The 17,825-nt window shown below is 52.7% G+C and overlaps 3 protein-coding genes across 5 annotated transcripts in view; 1 reads left to right on the forward strand and 2 right to left on the reverse strand.

Annotated features, from left to right (window-relative positions):
* LOC115404102 (G-protein coupled receptor 22-like) lies at window positions 1-13,293 on the reverse strand. Of its 2 annotated transcripts, none has more exons than XM_030113268.1 (5): window positions 13,193-13,293; window positions 3,056-3,564; window positions 1,818-1,962; window positions 1,586-1,732; window positions 1-1,517 (listed from the first exon to the last, which is right to left on the reverse strand). In XM_030113268.1, the coding sequence occupies exons 3-5, from the start codon at window positions 1,938-1,940 to the stop codon at window positions 471-473; spliced, it is 1,317 nt and encodes a 438-aa protein (XP_029969128.1). In that variant the 5' UTR covers window positions 1,941-1,962; window positions 3,056-3,564; window positions 13,193-13,293; the 3' UTR covers window positions 1-470. The 2 variants fall into 2 exon arrangements, with proteins under 2 accessions (XP_029969128.1, XP_029969127.1); XM_030113267.1 differs by lacking the exon at window positions 13,193-13,293 and adding an exon at window positions 6,346-6,572.
* cog5 (component of oligomeric golgi complex 5) overlaps window positions 1-17,825 on the forward strand; it is a 33,916-nt gene that overhangs the window by 7,200 nt on the left and 8,891 nt on the right. For both annotated transcript variants that reach the window (XM_030113264.1, XM_030113265.1), the window contains exons 7-10: window positions 10,554-10,684; window positions 16,650-16,809; window positions 17,419-17,531; window positions 17,606-17,683. In XM_030113264.1, coding sequence (XP_029969124.1) covers window positions 10,554-10,684; window positions 16,650-16,809; window positions 17,419-17,531; window positions 17,606-17,683 — 482 coding nt within the window. The remainder of the gene's footprint in view (window positions 1-10,553; window positions 10,685-16,649; window positions 16,810-17,418; window positions 17,532-17,605; window positions 17,684-17,825) is intronic.
* Window positions 7,033-17,825, reverse strand: part of ndufa5 (NADH:ubiquinone oxidoreductase subunit A5) — a 21,542-nt gene continuing 10,749 nt past the window's right edge. The window contains exons 7-8 of the mRNA XM_030113279.1: window positions 11,848-11,856; window positions 7,033-7,079 (exon numbers count right to left, since the gene is read on the reverse strand). The gene's annotated coding sequence lies outside the window, so the exon portion shown is untranslated. The remainder of the gene's footprint in view (window positions 7,080-11,847; window positions 11,857-17,825) is intronic.

Genomic DNA, 17,825 nt, shown 5'->3' on the forward strand with positions numbered 1-17,825 from the left:
GTTTATTACAAACGGTGACAAACAATATGGCGGTGCGGTGGCGTGCTGTACAGAGACGTCCGTCACACATCGTCCTCACATGAGGGACACTAAGACACACTCTGCACTGAGCCGTCCCGGCGCTCCACAACAAGACACAATAAATAGCAATAAATTACCGTCTCCTCGTCCCTGCTCTCGTCTCTGAGCTCTGAGCGGGGGACGGTCTCCCCAGGACAGACGCTGTCCTGCCCTGTCTCTGTTTAGCTGTCCCTCTCTGGGAAGAGGACTTGTCTGCTGAGGTGGTTTAGTACAGGCTCAGTAAGCTGCCGTGGCAGATCTGCTCCCGGGGTTGAAGCAGATCACTTCAGGCTTGTTTAGACGAGGTTTTCTCCCTTTCAAATACTTTCCACTCTTCTGTTTGCATAAACAATCCTGTGTTCCGTCGTTCCTGAACGCTGTTGGACATATTTACACGCCGGCCCGTCCCGTCACTCCGCGTCCTGAGAGCTCAGGCATTTCTGCCTGGCCTCGGCGTCCTGGAACGTCACCTTCCTGGTCCTCCGGGGGTCCATCCAGGAGTTGTGGATGACCACGTTGTTGGGCGTGGGCTCGGCCTCCACCACCGACACCACCCTCTTCTTCATCTTGCTCTTCAGCACCTTCTGGAACTTCTGGCGGGTGAAGGCGTAGAGGAGCGGGTGGAAGATGGTGGTCCCGTAGGCCATGACCAGGAAGCCCAGGCGCAGGCGCGCCGTCAGGGCGCCGGGCCCGGTGCTCAGGATGGCGGTGTTGAGCACGGTGATGGGCGTCCAGCACAGCAGGAAGGTGGAGATGATGAGCAGCGACATCTTGAAGACCCGCTTCTGCCTCTCGCGGCGCTCCCGGTGGCGCTTCACCGCCCGCCGCAGCGCGATGATGACGGACACCGAGGCCCGCATGCCCAGGGGGGCGCCGGCGCCGCCCCGGACCCCCGTGCTGCTCTGCGAGGCGTCGGTGGACTCGGCCTGAGCCGCGGCGCCCAGAGAGATGGCGTTCTTGCTCTTCTGCTTCTTTTTCGGCAAGTTGTGCTGGAAGCGCGTCCCGATGCGGATGTTCAGCGCCTGCAGGATCTTGTAGTAGGTCACCAGCATGACCAGGGCCGTGAAGAAGAAGATGGGGATCTGCGCCAGCAGGTGGTAGTACAGCCCCGGCTCGCTGTAGTACTGGTTGGCGTGAGTCGCCGTCGCCGTCCGGTTCGCCGGGTCCGAGCCGGAGCCCGCGAAGAAGCCCACCTCCATGAAAGGAACCAGGAAGCTGAAGAAGGACAGGGCCCAGACGGCGCCCAGCAGCGCCACGGCCCGGCCCATGGTCAGCACGCGGTTGGCCGGCCTCACGGAGATGTCGTAGCGGTCCACGGTGATGGCCAGGACGTTGGCGGCGGTGGCCACGCTGGCGAAGGAGACGCAGGCCTCGTGGAAGCAGCTCAGCAGGGCCGTGTCGGCCTCGGACGGAAGCAGCACGACCACGGCGGTCAGCGGGATGCAGCACACGCACACCTGGAACCAGAACGGCCGTTAGCCTCAGCACGCCGCGCGGCGGACTGGCCCCGCCTCCCCGGACCTACCAGCACGTCCACCACGTGCAGGTTCATGGTGATGATGTTGGACACGGAGCTGATGAGGTTCTGCTTCATGCAGTAGAGGACCAGCACCGTCAGGTTGGAGCTCAGACCCAGAACGATCTCCAGGAGCAGGAAGCCCGTCACTGACACCTGCCGAGAGGCGGGACACCAGTCACCCGGCGGCGGCGGGGCACGGGGCCTGAACTCAAGGCCACTGTTGATTATGTTACTGTACCTGGAAGCTGATGGGGTAGACGGCCTCGGCAGAGGTCAGGTCAAGGTCGTACGGGTCTGCAGTGTCGATCACCGTCATATTGCTCATGGCGGCAGCAGCGATTAACACTGGAGATGTGTGCATTATCCTGATGGGAGGAAGAGGCCTGCAGAGGGAGAAACGCCGTCATCGACCAGCTTTCTCTTTCCCTCAGGACGATTACGTTCATCAACACTCCGGTCAGCTGGCGGTGCCCTTGCTTTTGCCTGTAATTGACGGATTTTGACCGGTAGGGAGCTGGTGGTTGAGAAGTTGAAGGTGACCTTTAGATGAAAAATCAACTTGTGGTGGATAATATTGATAGGCCGGACATCTTGCCTGAAACGGATCATTTAAATACCCGTGGTACTGATTTTATCCTGGAAAAACACTCTGACTGAGTCGAATCAACACTGAAGCCCAGTTTTCCAGCAGTGGAGCTTTACCGTCTTCAAAACATTGAGAAAATAAAAGCCTGGCGAGACTTACGATCCCAGTAAAAGACAGTCCTGAGAGTCCTGAGTGCTCTCGCCCTGGTAACCAGCTCCTCCAGTCCCAATAAAGCAAAACAACCTCGTAGCGTCTTTATTGGGAGATTCGGTGTCATAAACGCTGCTGGTCCACGGCTGCAGTGTCTGAGAGTCTGGAACGGTGCAGAGCAGCGCTCGAGTCTTTCCCAGTGAGGCTGTCTCTGATCTTATTCTGATTTCTACCTTCACTTTGGCATTATGGCCTCAGGTGTCCTCCGTACCGTTGTTGCAGTTGAGATGTTTGTCAAGATGAATCCGTCACTCTGAGCCACTTTTCACCAACTGAAGTCGTTCAGGTTGAGCGTTGGCTCAGAGGAAATCAGGCTCGTGAACAGCCTGACCTGCTGTGTTTGTGAAGCTAAGACGGAAACGAGAACGTTCCTGGGTTTCTCACGTCTCCAGCAGTAACTTTCGTCACACACCTTGTGTTTAACCACGTGACTGAGAATTGCTGAAGGACAGATTATTCAGATTAATTGTGGCTTTTTTTTTTGGCACGCTATATCTGAAAACAAAAGGTGCCTTCAAACGCAGTTGGAGGGCTTCGAGTAGCGAGGATTCTTCTTGGCATCTGAAGTCGGAGTTAGTCAGATGTTGTGTTTTCTGTGAGCGAGCCAAACCTTCTAGAATGCTTCCCTTGTGGTTTGCAGTAAATCGGAGTGAGTGCAGGTGTGAAGTAGTGAGACTCACCGCCTCCTCCCGGCAGTGGAGGGATCTGCTGGAGTCTCAGACCATCGCCGCCGGTCCGGGTCGGTCCGTGGGCAGATCAGAATGCGTGGATGGGGTGAAGTGAGGGGCGCGTCGTACGGCCACCCCGCGTCGGGGGCGTGCGGTCTGCGGCATCGGGGCGGCTCCGGGATCAATGGCTCCTTTCAGGCCGGGCTCTGTCTCGTCATTGTCTGCCGGGCCTGAGCGTCCAGTGTCATCCCCGGCTGAAAGCGGCGCCGGTGCCAGAGCAGCCCTCTCTCCGCCGGTACACACTCTTCAGGGACTGGCCCGCCGCCGTTTTAACCCTCCAGAGACGGCCTCTCCGTGGTGGACAGCACTTCCTGTCTGTACCATCAGGTCGGTGAGAACCGGCCTACCAGGACTTCGGTCTTTGTCGTTTTATCCCTGACGACGTGCAGGAGGAGAGTTGATGGAAGGCCAGGTCACCCTGCGGTCCCCGTCTCCGTCTCCGCCACCTTACAGTCTCCGTCCTGCAGAGGGGAAAACACAAGATTTGGGCTCAGCCACATGAAAGGAAGACTGGGTCACCTGGAAGTGGGCGGCTCTTCCCCTCACGTGTCCAGCGACTGATCCCGGCTGGTTCTTCATCCCCTGACACACAGCACGCTCCTTCTCCGCTAATTGGGTGTGTGTCTGCTGTGTGTAATCAGTTTTTCCGCGGCCTGCGCCCTGCTTTGATACTTGGACAGCAGATGAACTGCGACCTGCTTCTGGGGAAGGCTGGTGTCGGAGTGACGGGCCGCAGACCGCCGCAGACCGCCGCAGTACGTCACGTTTCTCCACGGCGAGAGATTGAAGGTTTAACTCGGAAGAACTGATCTCCGAGTCGTCAGGACAGAGACGGGATCGCTAGTGACCGAGGTTCAGAATGTTCAGAACACGCTCTTCTACATTCTCCTCTACTAATTACCTCAACACAAACACGTCTTTCAGCAAAGTTCAGGGTTTTTTTTTTTACATTGGCTATAAAACAGCTTTCATTTCTTGAATTCTGGATTCTTGGAGAGATGTTTTTCTTCTTTTTCTGTGGTGGTCACTTTTCTTCACTGGTCTCTGACTGGAGTTCATGTGGAAAATGTCTGAGTCCAGATTTCTTCAGGTTTGTTTCAGTTTGGTCCTGGTTCGGCAGCACAGAGCACTCAGCCTTTGCTGTTACATGTTTCTAAGCACTGCTGTTTTGCATGAAAGCCACAGGGTGGACACAGCTCTGTTGTCTTTTCAGCAGAACCTTTTTGCATGGCTCAGGAACGTCGTGTTTCCTGGTTACATGGAGAGCGGTGCAGTGTGGAAGTCGTTTTCAGAGACTCTCTAACGCTGTTGTCAGTCAAAACCCAGCAAAAGTGCCCTGTTTCCACCTGAAAACCTGGAATCTCCCTCTGGGATAAATAAAGCCCAGATTTATCCGGCAGTTCCTTCAAGGCATCAAAGGTCTGATTGCCTTGCGTCAATTACCGATATAATGATAAACCGTGCTTAGCGTTACCGTTTCAAATGTCAGCTATCATTGTTTGTCTCCTGAAAACATGGAGGAACCGACCTGTGGGTTCAGAGCTGCAGAGCTTTTTCCACCCATGAAATGGAAAAATTCCAAACTTTGGATTTTTTTAAGGCTGCAGACAGAAAACAAATTGAAGATGGTGAACCTGTCTGCAGAAAATGCAAAAAATAACCAAAAAGTGTCTACGAAGGGGGACAACCGGGACGGATGTACTTATGCAGTGTGGACAGGTGTCCAGGGAGCAATCTGCAACGGGACGCACTGTGTACGGTTTTAGCAGTTTTAGCTAGTTTTAGTAAAGTTTAGAGTTAGACTACATTGCCATTCACTAGCTCCATGTTCATTTGATTTAAGTTCAGTGTAGTTGAATTTAGGGCTTTTTCAGCTGCTGAAGCTATTTTAGATTTTAATGCCAATTCAGATGTTGCTGTTTGCCAGTTTTTCTAGGCAGATCAAACAAACATGTAAAACAGCACAGTAGCAGTGAAGGGAAGTTATTTTTATTCAAGGCTTCTGAATTTAGATTGACATATTTCTCTACAGTTAGCTCACGGAAACATCTCAGTATGTTTTACCTGCAGAGAGAATTGTTGAAGCATTTATTGTACAAAGCATTGAACCAGTCTGTCATTCATTCATTCAAAATGCAGAAAAACAGATTAAAATCTTTATTTCACTAGAAATTTAGTTGAACTTCAGTGAAATCACTATAGAGGAGCTGTAGAGTCACTATAGAGGAGATGTAGAGTCACTATAAAGATGTAGAACCACTATAGAGGAGCTGTAGAGTCACTATTGAGCAGCTGTAGAGTCTCTATAGAGGAGCTGTAGAGTCTCTATAGAGATGTAGAGCCACTATAGAGGAGCTGTAGAGCCACTATAGAGCTGTAGAGTCTCTATAGAGGAGATGTAGAGTCACTATTGAGCAGCTGTAGAGCTACTATAGAGATGTAGAGCCACTATAGAGGAGCTTTAGAAACACTATAGAGGAGCTGTAGAGCCACTATAGAGGAGCTGTAGAGCCACTATAAAGCAGCTGTAGAGCCACTATAGAGGAGATGTAGAGCCACTATAGAGGAGCTTTAGAAACACTATAGAGGAGCTGTAGAGCCACTATAGAGATGTAGAGCCACTATAGAGGAGCTGTAGAGTCTCTATAGAGATGTAGAGTCTCTATAGAGGAGATGTAGAGTCACTGTAGAGCCACTATAGAGCAGCTGTAGAGCCACTATAGAGCAGCTGTAGAGCCACTATAGAGCAGCTATAGAGTCGCTACAGAGGAGCTGTAGAGCCACTTGTGGCTGTAGTTTGCAGACCCTAATGCTGAAAGTAGCTGTTAACTTGATAACTCAGCTTCAGATACAGAACAGCATTACATCAGTGGAGTGACTGTAGTTTTCTCTGCTCGCCTCTTCTAAATAGTTTTAAATACCAGCAGCTATTTTCCACTGCGCCGCTGAAGCCAGCCTCAGAGGAAGGTGGCGACGTGAGGAGAGTTATCTTTCCTGGCTCTCCTCACCCTGGCTGTTTGTTCTTGTTGTTATCGGGTGTATTCCCTCACATGGAGACCCTGTCCTCTTGACCTCACCGTCAGGACTGATGGAAGTGCTGAGATTAGTTTAGAGCTGTGTGAGGAGGACAGCCTGAACCCGTCAGGTCCCTGCCGTCTGCCGTTTGACAGCCGCTGGTTCCGTCTTAAAGATCGTGACAGAGAAGCTGTGGAGACGCCACGTGTGTCCGGCCGCCGGTTTACCTGCAGACGGAGACGGATGGTCGGCGTCCTCCATCAGGTGCATCGCTGCTCGTCCATCACGCTCGGTGAATCCGTTCAGGCTGAGAGCTGAGCTGGTGGGAGATACTGAGAGCTGCTCGCTCTGCTCGCCTCTGCCTCCCCCTCCTCTCCTCCTCTGCTCTGCTCTGCTCTCCTCCGCCGGGCTTCTTTTTCTGTTGCTCTGTCTCTCGTCTTGCTTCCTGCCTCCACTAGCCCTTCCTACTCATCCCTCCTCCTCTTCCTCCTCCTCCTCCTCCATCAGCTCCCCTTTCACACCTCTGCTAATTACACTGGCAGAGCGACTTCTCCTCAGAAAGGAGCTCTGCCCTCGTTAGAGAGTGCCGGTAGGAAGCGGTGGCCATGGCGATGGCGGCTCCGCGCCTCCCTGGCAGGACTTTGGCCACTCCTCCACGTGTTGCTGTTTGCATAGCAGCTCCGACCAGCCACCGCCGCCGAGCGTGGGCTCCGGGAGACGGGGCAGATCGGGGAGACGGGGCAGATCGGGGAGAAGGGACGGACCCAGAGAACGTTCTTCCTGATTCTCTCGGCTCTATCTCAGAGCTCCATCTGTTTACCTGAGCAGTCGAAGCAGAGCCGATGGTTTCAGTTACCTCTGTCTGCTGACACACACTAACTCAGCAGGACGAGAGTTTTCCCCCCAGATACCACACACACACACACACACACACACACACACACACACACACACACACACGTATCATAAAGCAAACACATTAGCAGTATGTAAACCATCAGTTCCTCACATGACTCTACCTGAAGCCTGCGGCTCATCAGCTCCCGTGTAGCGGCTCCAGGAAGCCTTGTTTTTGTTTTTGTTTGACTCGCACCACAGCCAGACCGTCTGACGGACTCATTCCTCCCACTCGTGACATTGAAATGTTTCTCTCAGTGACGACCTGCTGCGAGGTCTGACACTGACTCATAACAGCAGAGCTGAAACTGATGAAGAGGCTCAAAAACTTTGTAAAAACTTAATGTGACAACCAGGTAAACTTTGAATTAAACCTGGGAAAAGGTGTGAAGGAAGTCCAGATGCTGAAACAGCTGGAATGACTGAGGGAAACACCTGTTTATGTGTGACTTCTGCGCCTCCACTGCAGTAGAGGGCGCTGAAGAGCCCGGCTGAGGGGAACCGGTCCAGCGTTACAACAGCTCCACGGTTCCGTCAGGCTGAACTCCCGTCCTCGTCTCCACGATCCCAGACGTTGATCCGCCTGGTGATGTTAGCCGGTGGCTAAGCTAACGGTGGCGACAACAGAGAAGGGGACGGGTTCTCGCCCTCGCTGTCAGGGACTCGGGGAGCCGCATCCGCAAGAAACTTGATGCTCTTGATCTTCTGATTTCAAATGCAGTGTTACAGCAACATGTTTATATTCAGAACTTTTTCAGTGTGAATGATTTTGCATGAATGTGAACGATACAATGCAACGAGCGAGAATCGAAAGATTCAGTCTGTCCACAGACTGATCAGTATCTTCTCGTGTACATTTACTGCGGCTGTGTTTTCATCTCTACTTTTAATTTCTAGACGATATAGAATAAACGGTGTGAAATCATGATATCCTGATATACTGATAATATCATGAGGTCCCTGATAACACTCTCCATCTCTACCACCTTTTAAAGCTCATCTCACCTGCCATAACTTTCAAGAAAACACGCACGCACGCACGCACGCACGCACGCACTCACTCACTCACTCACTCACTCACTCACTCACTCACTCACTCACTCACACACACACACTCACACACACACACACACACACAAAACACCTTGAAAGCAAAAGAAAAATGTCGCTTCCTGCAGAACCTTCTGCTTTTCGTTCCTTTTAATCAACAGAACATTCGTCAAGTGGCCGGCCTGCTCTCTCCAGTTCAGCAGCTCCGTTTTTTTGCTGCCTTCTTTCGTTTCTCGCTTCTTATTTAAACCGTTTCTTCCACGAAGAAACTTTACATTTCTGTTCTGATTCAATGCAAACGTCTTCCTCTCATAGCTTTCACGTTTTTCCATGAACGATGTTCGACGCTGCAGACTTTCTTTTCACATCAAACAGCAACAGATGTGGGTGTGATACAGATGTGGTCCTGATCAGATCCAGTTCCTGTGTGATACCAGTCCCATGTGGATCAGAGACCATTGTGGTACTGTATCTTCTGAGAGGGCAGAAGAATCACTCCAACCACTGAGAAAAAACCTGCGCTGTGCAGTGGCGGGGTCTGCTAACAGGAAGCAGCAGTGTCATGGCGGCTCCTGACCTTGACCTACTTGTCCAGACTGGTCCTCCCTCCCCTGGTCGGGCGGCGCCCCCTGCCAGCCGCCAGGCCGACTCAGACATTCACGCTTTACGAATCTGACCAGCAGCTATGAACACGTGAACGTACATCTGAGTGAAGAGAGGGTGGGACTGACGGGGGTCTGGTTTAGGACCAGGTCTCGCCTCCGCCTCAGCCGCCTCACTCTCTCATCTTGACGATCATCCCCTGTCTGAGGCCTCATTACCGAGGTGACGCGAGAAGGGCTGTGTGTGCGTGCGTGCGTGTTGCTGAAGGAGCTGAATAAATAAATCCCCGACTCCAGACAGAAGGACACATCTGTCCCGGAGCTCGCCCCGTCCCCCCGGGAGCCGCCACATTTCCCCATGAGTCTCAGCTGTTCCCTGAATGTCTGGCAGCCGAATGTTGGCGGGTTGAGACTGGGAGGGGATTGCTCTGAATGGAGTGTGGCCCCGGGGCCCCCCCGGCCCCCCCGGACCCCCACCTGCCCACCGACGGTGCCCCCGTCTGTGAGGAAGAGCGATCCGAGCGGCTCAGACTGATGGCACCTCTGAAGTGTTGCTGTCAGTCCTGTGCTGTTCGCAGCTTCCCGCCTCGGCTCCTCCGTCCTCACAGATCCCAGCTTGAGGGAGACGTGAGACGGATCACTACAGAAAGCCTCCAAACGACAGAACGCTGCTGCTGTCCCTGCTACCAAAGCCTCAGAAGGTACCCGGAGAGGAGTTAGAAGGTGGAAAATGAAAGACAAACGGTGTTTCTGGACTTCGATCTCGTCTCAGTGTTCATATTTTATCTGTTAGCATCTCAGATCACACCTTCAAAAACATGACGAGTCCCATCAGCCAGCAGGAAACAGGAACATTCACTGTATTATACTGTCAGTCGCATTTATTTCCAACATGTTTGACTGCTCGTGTTACTCATGTGCACTCTTACAATACCATGTGTGACCACTAGGTGTCTCTGTATGACGACAGAAAGCTGCTACAGAACCACAGAAGAAAAAGACTCCATTATCCCTGGATTTCACTGGCAGAAACAGAAAACGTTGATAAAAAGAAACATTCCGCAACAGAATTGAAGGTAGGAACAGAAAGAGAGCAGTTCAGAAGTGTGAGCGAGAGAAGAAACTGCTGAAGAAGAAGGCTGATCGTGGGCGAAAAGCTGAGGAACAGTTGGAACAAATGGTTCTTTAACAGCAGCTGATGGACCTGGATTGTCTGGGCTTGGAGGAATAACTCACACTGGTTTTCCTCTTGGTGATGCATTGGTTGACAAATGCCACTCATACGTCGGAGCTACCTGTAGTCCTCAGTCCTGCCGTGTTCTGCTGAAGCTGCTTCCATGTGGTTTCAGGGTGTTTTCCTGCCTCCAAACGGCTCAGAGGACGGATTCAGGCCTGGAGCAGCAGGTGGGAGGACCAACAATAGTGCAGCAACAAGCCCAGTGGAAATGTTGAACACGCTTGGAGAGGTGTGATGTGCTGCTGACTGCTCAGCATCCCACTGACAGACGACAGCATAAATATGCTAATTTAATCAGAGGAAGACGTGCTGATGAAGTTTGAGTCTGAATCTCCTCATTAACCTCTGTGGCGAGAACGTTATGAAACCTGAACCAGAGAGAAACCCGACCTGCTGGTTGGATGAAACCCGGCCTGCTGGTTGGATGAAACCCGGCCTGCTGGTTGGATGAAACCCGGCCTGCTGGTTGGATGAAACCCGACCTGCTGGTTGGATGAGACCTGCTGACTCTTCTTGTTTTGAGTCTGGACGTCAGTCTTTATTATTGCCACCATGTTTTAATAAACCTCAGTTAACCTCCTCAGCATCTTTGTCCCGGATGGTTCTGCTGTGTCCCCGGTCTTCACGGTGTCCTCCTGATGTCTTCCAGACTACCTGTCCCAGGGCGTGGACCTGAGCGGCATCGAGGTGATCGAGAACGACTTGCTGCTGATCAGCAGGGCGAGGCTGGAGGTGGAGAACCAGGCCAAGCGGCTGCTGGAGCAGGGCATGGAGATCCAGGTACGCCGCCGACTGTCTTCGGTTTTGACTCTCACATGACGACTTCGATGCTGGAGCTGCTGGACGGGCACTCCTGAATACGGCTTCTACTGTTCTTAGATACTTGTGCTGTTTTAAAATATTGAGCCGCTTTTTGCAGTTTGCACTTTTGAGGATGTTTTAGCAAATTTGTGTTTTTGATGTTAGCTTCACTGTGTCACAGTAGAAACAGCTGATAAAGGTGAAGCCAGTGCAGGTAAATGAATCGTTCATGAAGTGATTCTGAATGGAAGAAGTCAGCTTTGCTGTATTTCTGCTTTGTTTTGGGGAGATTTAAGGAGCGGGATCACCTTCGAGTCTCTGAGCCAAACAGAAAAGAAGCAGTTCATCCAGCTGCTGCAGATTGGGTAGATCTCTCCTGTTTCCTGACGGCTGATTTAATCTCACATTCAGAAAGGCTTGACAGGAAGTGTTGTTGTGTGCAGAACATGTGAGAGAGAAACAAATGGAAGCTCTGCTAACCTTCATCTGCCCCAGAAAACCGCCTTCTCAGGGGGACGCTGTCCCATTAAACAAGGTGTGTGTGTGTGTGTGTGTGTGTGTGTGTGTGTGTGTGTGTGTGTCTGCTCAGTGTCAGGATGACTGCTGGGTCTGTGTCTCAGCTCTGCTGTTTTCCTCATCGCTATCATCAGAAATCTTTGGAAAACAAATCTGCCGCAGATCCGACTTGTCGCCACCTGCTCAGCCTCAGAGCTGAGCGCTGTCCTGCAGTACCGCCGCAGGCAGGAGGGGGCAGTGTGGGGCTGCCCCACGTGTCTTTACTGAGTATGGTGTTGAAGTTGATTTCTGCACTCCGTTAGCCCCTCATCCTCATCCTCGCATTGCTAACCTTCCTCTGGTTTACTGACCAAAAGCTGCAGTACCACCAGCGGGCATTGGGGGCAGCGTTACAGTTAGAAAGGAGGTGTGGAGAGTGTGTAAAGCTGCCTCGGTTTTTTCCCTTATTTTTTCACATCTGACATGGTTGTCAGAGCGATCGTAACTCCTTCCCTCCTCCGGAATGCGGCTGGTGTGTTTGGAGTGCTGCCCTCCGGTGGCTGGGTGGAGAAGGACGCCTCGGTTCTGTTACAGATCTTTGGATGACAGTGCAGCTTTTCCTTTGTCGCTCTACTCAGACCTGCGTCCGGCTCAGGCTGGCTGTGTTCCTGCCACAGGTACACCTCGGTTGGTTCCTCAGCAGACGGGAGTGGAACGCTCCTCATGTGACTCTCCTCCAAAGCGGTGGTGTTGGTGTGAGACATCCGTCTGCGTCCGGGCCGCCGGCCGGGCGAACCGGTCAGCAAGTCATTTCAGCTCAATAATGTGTTTTTGTGTAATTTGGGCTTTAACCAGCACGGAAGCAGTCACTTTTGTCCTATGGAGCGCCAGCGTCTTTCTCCAAAGTGAACGCACACCAGGAGCGCCGCGCTGCGCCGCGCCGTCCGGATGGGGAGGGCTGCTCCTCGGAGAGGCTCTCGTGCTCTCCATATCACATGATATGAACAGAAAATAAAAAAAAAACACACCTCATTTCACTTCTGCAAGGTCGCTCTGCTCGTCCAGCCATTGCTTTGTGATTGATAGTACTTCCAGCAAGGGTGAGTACATGGTTTATGTTTTGATCTCAAATGAGAGCTTTTCTTTATCCAATAGTTCCTTTTGTTTGGTTCATTCTACATAAAAATGGTCATTTCCGCGTTTGCTGCTGTGTGAGACCCTGTTGAGCTGATGCTCGTGCCTCCCGAGGCGGCGGAATAACAACATATAGGAAAAAAGTTACGTCCGTGAGGTCGTGCATTGTGTTTTATTTTGAAACTTCCGGTGTAACTTCCTGTCTGGTGCTTTTTCTCAACGACAGTGAATTTACGAGGTTTTGAAGCGGCGGCGCACTGAAGCGAATCACCAGCACCACGGCGTGCCGCGGAGCTTCTGGAGCCCGGCGCGGCGCTTTCGCGTCCGGTGGAAATTGGGGGACAGAATTTCCTTGAAACAGGAAGTTTATAATTTCTGAGAAAGAAAATCAGAAGACCCTCTGAATTCAATAAATCACACAAAACAAACGACATTCTCAACCCAGTCAGCGGGATTCAAGGGTTTTCTGTTTATAGTGAGAACCCTGTTGTTCCATCGCAGAGCTGTGAGGTGGAGAGTTGTGGGTAAAGATCTTTTTCATGCATTAACTCCTGTTTGTGGCAGTTGGAGAGCTCTATAGGGATTTTGGACTCTTCAAAATCACATTTAAGCAAGAAGAGAATCCCCCACACGTTATCAAACCACCTTTTGGTGACCTGGTGCCAGACGGAGGAGTCCAGTCCTTTCTCCATTTGACTGAGGCAGTGAGTCTTGTTTCTCCAGCTGAATTCTAAAATAACAGCGTGAGATGATCTGATGACCTTAGAGGAGGTGAAGGGAGCGGCTAACGGTTCCTCCCCGAGGACGCCGTTTGTCTTGCGGTGCGTTCAGCTGGAAGTCGTCACTTGGAGCACTTACCGGCGTCCCCAGAGCTTCACGGCCTCACAGGCAGACCGCAGAACTCTGGCTGCCGCTGGCGGAAGCAGCGGAGTGTGAGTTCCACGTCCGGTTGGTGAGATTAATCCGACTCCTCGGGGGATTGGACTTCTGACTCGCAGCTCAGAGATTCCCACATTCGTGAGCAACTGGAAGAGTGTACTCTGACACTCTCAGTCCCCAGGCTGGCCTGGCGCCGAAGCTTCGGAAGCGGAGTTGAATTAAAATCTCTCATCACCAGCAGCCAGCTCTTAATGCACGCTGCTGAATGTGAAGGAAGCAGTTTCTACTTCCTGCCATGGTAACAGCGTGGCCGGCCTGTTTCTGCCGCTGATTGGAAACCGCTGCCGCCTCTGCTCAGGCTGGAGAACGACTCGTTATCACGGTAGGGTGGAGGCAGTCCGTTTCAGCGGGCCTCTGCTTCCTCCGTCAGGTCGCACATCCATCTCCGTGCTCCGAGCAGCTCTGCTGGATCTGAAGGTGTGGGTGCAGGACTCGGGTCAGGACTGAAGGGGCAGACCAGCTGGTCTCAGGAGACCCAGAGTCTCAGTAACGTGTCCACCGTCAGCTCCACTCTCCTCTCTGCTGAGCTCCACCCTCGCTGCAGGTATTTTTATCTCCTCTCCGCCCGGCTCACACTGCCCTGCATTCAGAGTGAGATCGTTTGGGAAACACACACATGCTGTGTGTGGAGTGTGTAGAGACACAGCGAAAGCCTGTTACGTAAGTCCTGAGCTGCTGGTGGAGGAGGAGCTGGTGGTGGAGGAGCTGATGGAGGATCTACTGATGGAGCTGATGGAGGAGCTGATGGAGGCGGTGTTATGTAAGGCGCTGGACCTGCTTGCTGGCTGAGTGGGAGCCAGCTCCACCTCCAGCTCCACCTCAACACTCTGAGCCGCCGGAGACCCTGGAGCTGGTCTGCTGAGTGGGAGGTGAGCTGAGGAACTCCTCCTCACTCCTCCTCACTCCACTGCTTCAGCTGATCGTCTGCCTCGCTCCACCTTCCAGACGAGCTGCGTCCTGCAGTCCGAGGGTCAGAAACCCCTGAAGCCAGTCGATGGACTGCCTGCAGAGGCAGCGGGGCCTTGAAGATCTGGATCAGAACGGACTCAGATCTCCGTCAGATCAGATGAGATCTGGAGAGCTTGTTCACAACCACTGCTAGCTTTAGCATTAGCTCTGATTTCATTCACTGTTAGCATCTTATTTACTGTTAGCATTAGCATTGGCAACTGGTGGATTGTCCCAGCTTCAGTCCAGACCGGTTAGCCTAGCTTAGCATGGAGACAGGAAGTTGTGAGCTGACCGTGGCTGGACGGCGCCACACGCTTTCCTGCTGAACAGCAACCATCGCTGTCGTGCAGCATCTCCACCTGTTGCTTAGCAACCTGTTGGCGTTGAGGAGACGGTGGGAAGTCATTCCCCCCGGCTGTGTTCCACCGACAGCTCGTCTCTGGATGCTTCCTTCCTCCAGCAGCGCGCTAACCGCAGCTAGCTTCTCCGTCTGCACCGCTAAGCTCAGAGCTGAAGGCTGTCTTCTCAGCCAGCCTCCTCTTCCTCAGCACGAGAGGAAGACGCACCAGACCGAGCATCTCCAGACAGCTGGCGGCTTTGCTAAAGACCCCGACAAACAGCCGTCTAAAAATATGAGTGGAAGGAAAACAGGCGACAGACGTCTCGGCTGCCTTCAGACGCTCGCCGTTCGATGTGAAATCTGCAGACTGGAGTCGTCTCATTCAGACGCCGTCTCCATTTTCCAGTGTCCAATGTCCACATAGCATTGGACACTGGACACGTCCTCTACTCCACAGTATAACAAGTTATTTCAATTATGAATGAAATTAGTCTGATTTTGACCGTTTTGGTCACTTTAGCAGCCTCTTCAGTGGATTGATCTGCTTTGATCGTGTCGGTTCTTAAGATTTTACACCAGTTTTATCCTTTTTGGCTCTTTTTCATTGTTTTGGCTGTCAGTCAGCATTTCAGTTTTTTAAGCTCTTTTAGTTCTTCACATTAAAGGAGTCATATTATGCAAAATTCACTTTAAAAAGGAGTCTTTACAGCCATATTGCCTCCCAGAGCCTCTGTATGATCCCCCAGAAGTGAAACATTCAGTCACCTCCCTCAATTGTGGCTCCACTTTTAAGAAAATATACACTCAAACACGCGGTTCTGAAATCTTCCTCTTTCTGACGTCATGAAGAGGAACACCACTCCCCCCCCCCCCCCCGGAAGAGAATCCAGCCTCTGGCTGGCCCCCGGACAGGTCGCTCATCTCAGCTGTATTTTCTCATCCATCGCCAGTGTTTTCATAAAGTCAGCTCCTCCCCCGTCTCCAGGTGGGTCAGCTGACGAGCTGACAGTTTTTGCTAACTTAGCCACATTTAGCTGGGATGGGAACGTAGCGGAGCTCCTCTCCCCAGCAGAGAGGCGCTTTGAGTCGGCCGCGGCTGTGACGGCGCCCGGGCGTCTGACTTCCAGGGCCGAGTTGGGGCCGATTGGGTAAACGGCCCGGAGCTGCTCCACGGAAGCTGGTCCCGAAGCCGGCGGAGACGCACGGCTCGCCCGGCCGCTGGGCCGCTCCTCTCCTCGCCGGGAGGCTGCGAAGCTCCGGAGCCCAGCGGAGGCGCACTGCGCCCGGGCGCAAAGTCAACACACACCGGCAGCGCCGTCCGGATGAAGAGTGCTGCTCCTCTGAGAGGCTCTCTGCTCTCGATGTCACACCAACAACACATGATATGAACAGAAAATAAAATTAAAAAAACACCTCATTTCGCTTCTGTAAGGTCGCTCTGCTCGTCCAGCCACACTGATCTGTGATTTATAGACTTCCAGCAGGATGAGTTCATGGTTTATGTTTTGATCTCAAATGAGAGCTTTTCTTTATCCAATAGTTCCTTTTGTTTGGTTCATTCTATATAAAAACGGTAATTTCCGCGTTCGCTGCTGTCTGGACCCTGTTCAGCTGATTCTCTCCTCCCGAGGCGGCGGAATAACAACATATAGGAAAAAGTTTACGTCCGTGAGGTCGTGCATTGTGTTTTATTTTGAAACTTCCGGTGTAACTTCCTGTAAGGTGCTTCCTTAACGACAGTGAATTTACGAGGTGGGCGTGGCCAGATACGTTCAAGTTCATCACGGAAAATAGGCTGTCAAAAACAGGCTGTTCTGAAGAAGGCGCCTCAGAGCCACTTTCTAGACCCTCAAACTCCGAACAGAGGACGAATTTGGGGCAAACAAACTTATATACTATGTTTTTAGTTGTCTGTGACCTTTATGACATGACTGAAAAATAGCATAATAGGTCCACTTTAAACGTGTTATTTTTGTTTGGATTGTTCTGGAAGGAGTTGAACCCTGGACCGTTGGACCGATGCTGCAGTCTGTCCTGCCTGAGGCCCGTCCGTCTGACTGCGCCTGTCCTCTGTCCCCTCTGCAGAACCCCACCCAGGTGGGCACCGCCCTGCAGGTCTTCTACAACCTGGGCACCCTGCGCGAGACCATCGCCTCGGTGGTCGGCGGCTACCGGACCGCCATCCAGGACCACATCAGCAGCGCTCTGGACATCAAGGGCCTGACGCAGCCCAGCAACCCCCGAGGTAACGCCCGGACCCGGCCCGGTCCCGGCCCGCCCCCGGCCCGCCCCCGGCCCGCCCCCGGCCCGCCCCCGGCCCGCCCCGCGGCCTGCAGCGGATCCTGAGCCGGGGCGGCTCCGTCGTGGTTCTCATTCGCAGCACTTTGGGAGCAGCAGCCTGATTAGCGGCGCTGCCTCCCCTGCTGTCTTCACACTGCTGTAGCTCCGGATCGCTGATGAAATGTCAAATTAGCAAACAATCGAAGGGGACTTTGTCTCTTTAAAGAGCTTCAACACTGTTTTTTAAGCACTTTAATCAGCGCAAAGTGTGTGTTTGTGTCTCACGCAGGTTAATAACCTGCAGCTGTGAAGCCACAAGCCTAAGAAGAAAAACAGAAATGTTCCCCTGAAACAGCTGAAATGGCTAAAAACAGTCAAAAGCAGCTAAACTCACCAGAAAATATAAAAAGGAGAAAAACCTCTGCCTGAGAGAAGCCTTTGCTTCGTGCATTAAAGCTCCCCTGGACTCTGATCTGGACCAAACGAGCGTCCCGTGGTCCCGTTGAGAGCGTGGGTCTGTGTTGTCTTGCGAGTGGACGTTCCAGACAGCGTCCTGCCGTCTGTCCCCCTGCAGGCGCTCCGGGCAGGGCCAACCTGCCCACCACGGGGAACACGCCGGCTTTCCGCGCCGCCCTGTGGACCAACCTGGAGAAGCTGATGGACCAGATCTGCGCGGCGTGCCGGCAGGTGGGCGTCGTCCCGGACCGCCCGGCGACCGCTCTGATTGGTCAGCTGTTGATGACGCTGCGCGTGTCCTCCAGGTGCAGCACCTGCAGAAGGTCCTGATGAAGAAGAGAGACCCCGTCAGCCACGTCTGCTTCATCGACGAAATCACCAAGGTGACGCACCACACTGTCGCCCTCACGCTGCCAGCAGCTCGGTGTCGGAGCAAAACTCTTTCTTCCTTCATCATCAGCTTCAGTTTTCATCACTCAGCGTGAGGCGTGTCGATATCTTAGAATTGATCCGGACGTCATAGCT

The sequence above is a fragment of the Salarias fasciatus genome, chromosome 17, assembly GCF_902148845.1.
Source record: "Salarias fasciatus chromosome 17, fSalaFa1.1, whole genome shotgun sequence".
Lineage (NCBI taxonomy): Eukaryota > Metazoa > Chordata > Actinopteri > Blenniiformes > Blenniidae > Salarias > Salarias fasciatus.

What these genes read in the sequence shown, in the direction of transcription:
- LOC115404102 (XM_030113268.1), bottom strand. Translation starts at nt 1,940, where the DNA reads ATGCACACATCTCCAGTGTTAATCGCTGCTGCCGCCATGAGCAATATG. An exon ending in TCTACCCCATCAGCTTCCAG is followed by an intron (nt 1,733 to 1,817) that starts GTACAGTAACAT and finishes GCCTCTCGGCAG; the next exon opens with GTGTCAGTGACGGGCTTCCT. An exon ending in TGCACGTGGTGGACGTGCTG is followed by an intron (nt 1,518 to 1,585) that starts GTAGGTCCGGGG and finishes TTCTGGTTCCAG; the next exon opens with GTGTGCGTGTGCTGCATCCC.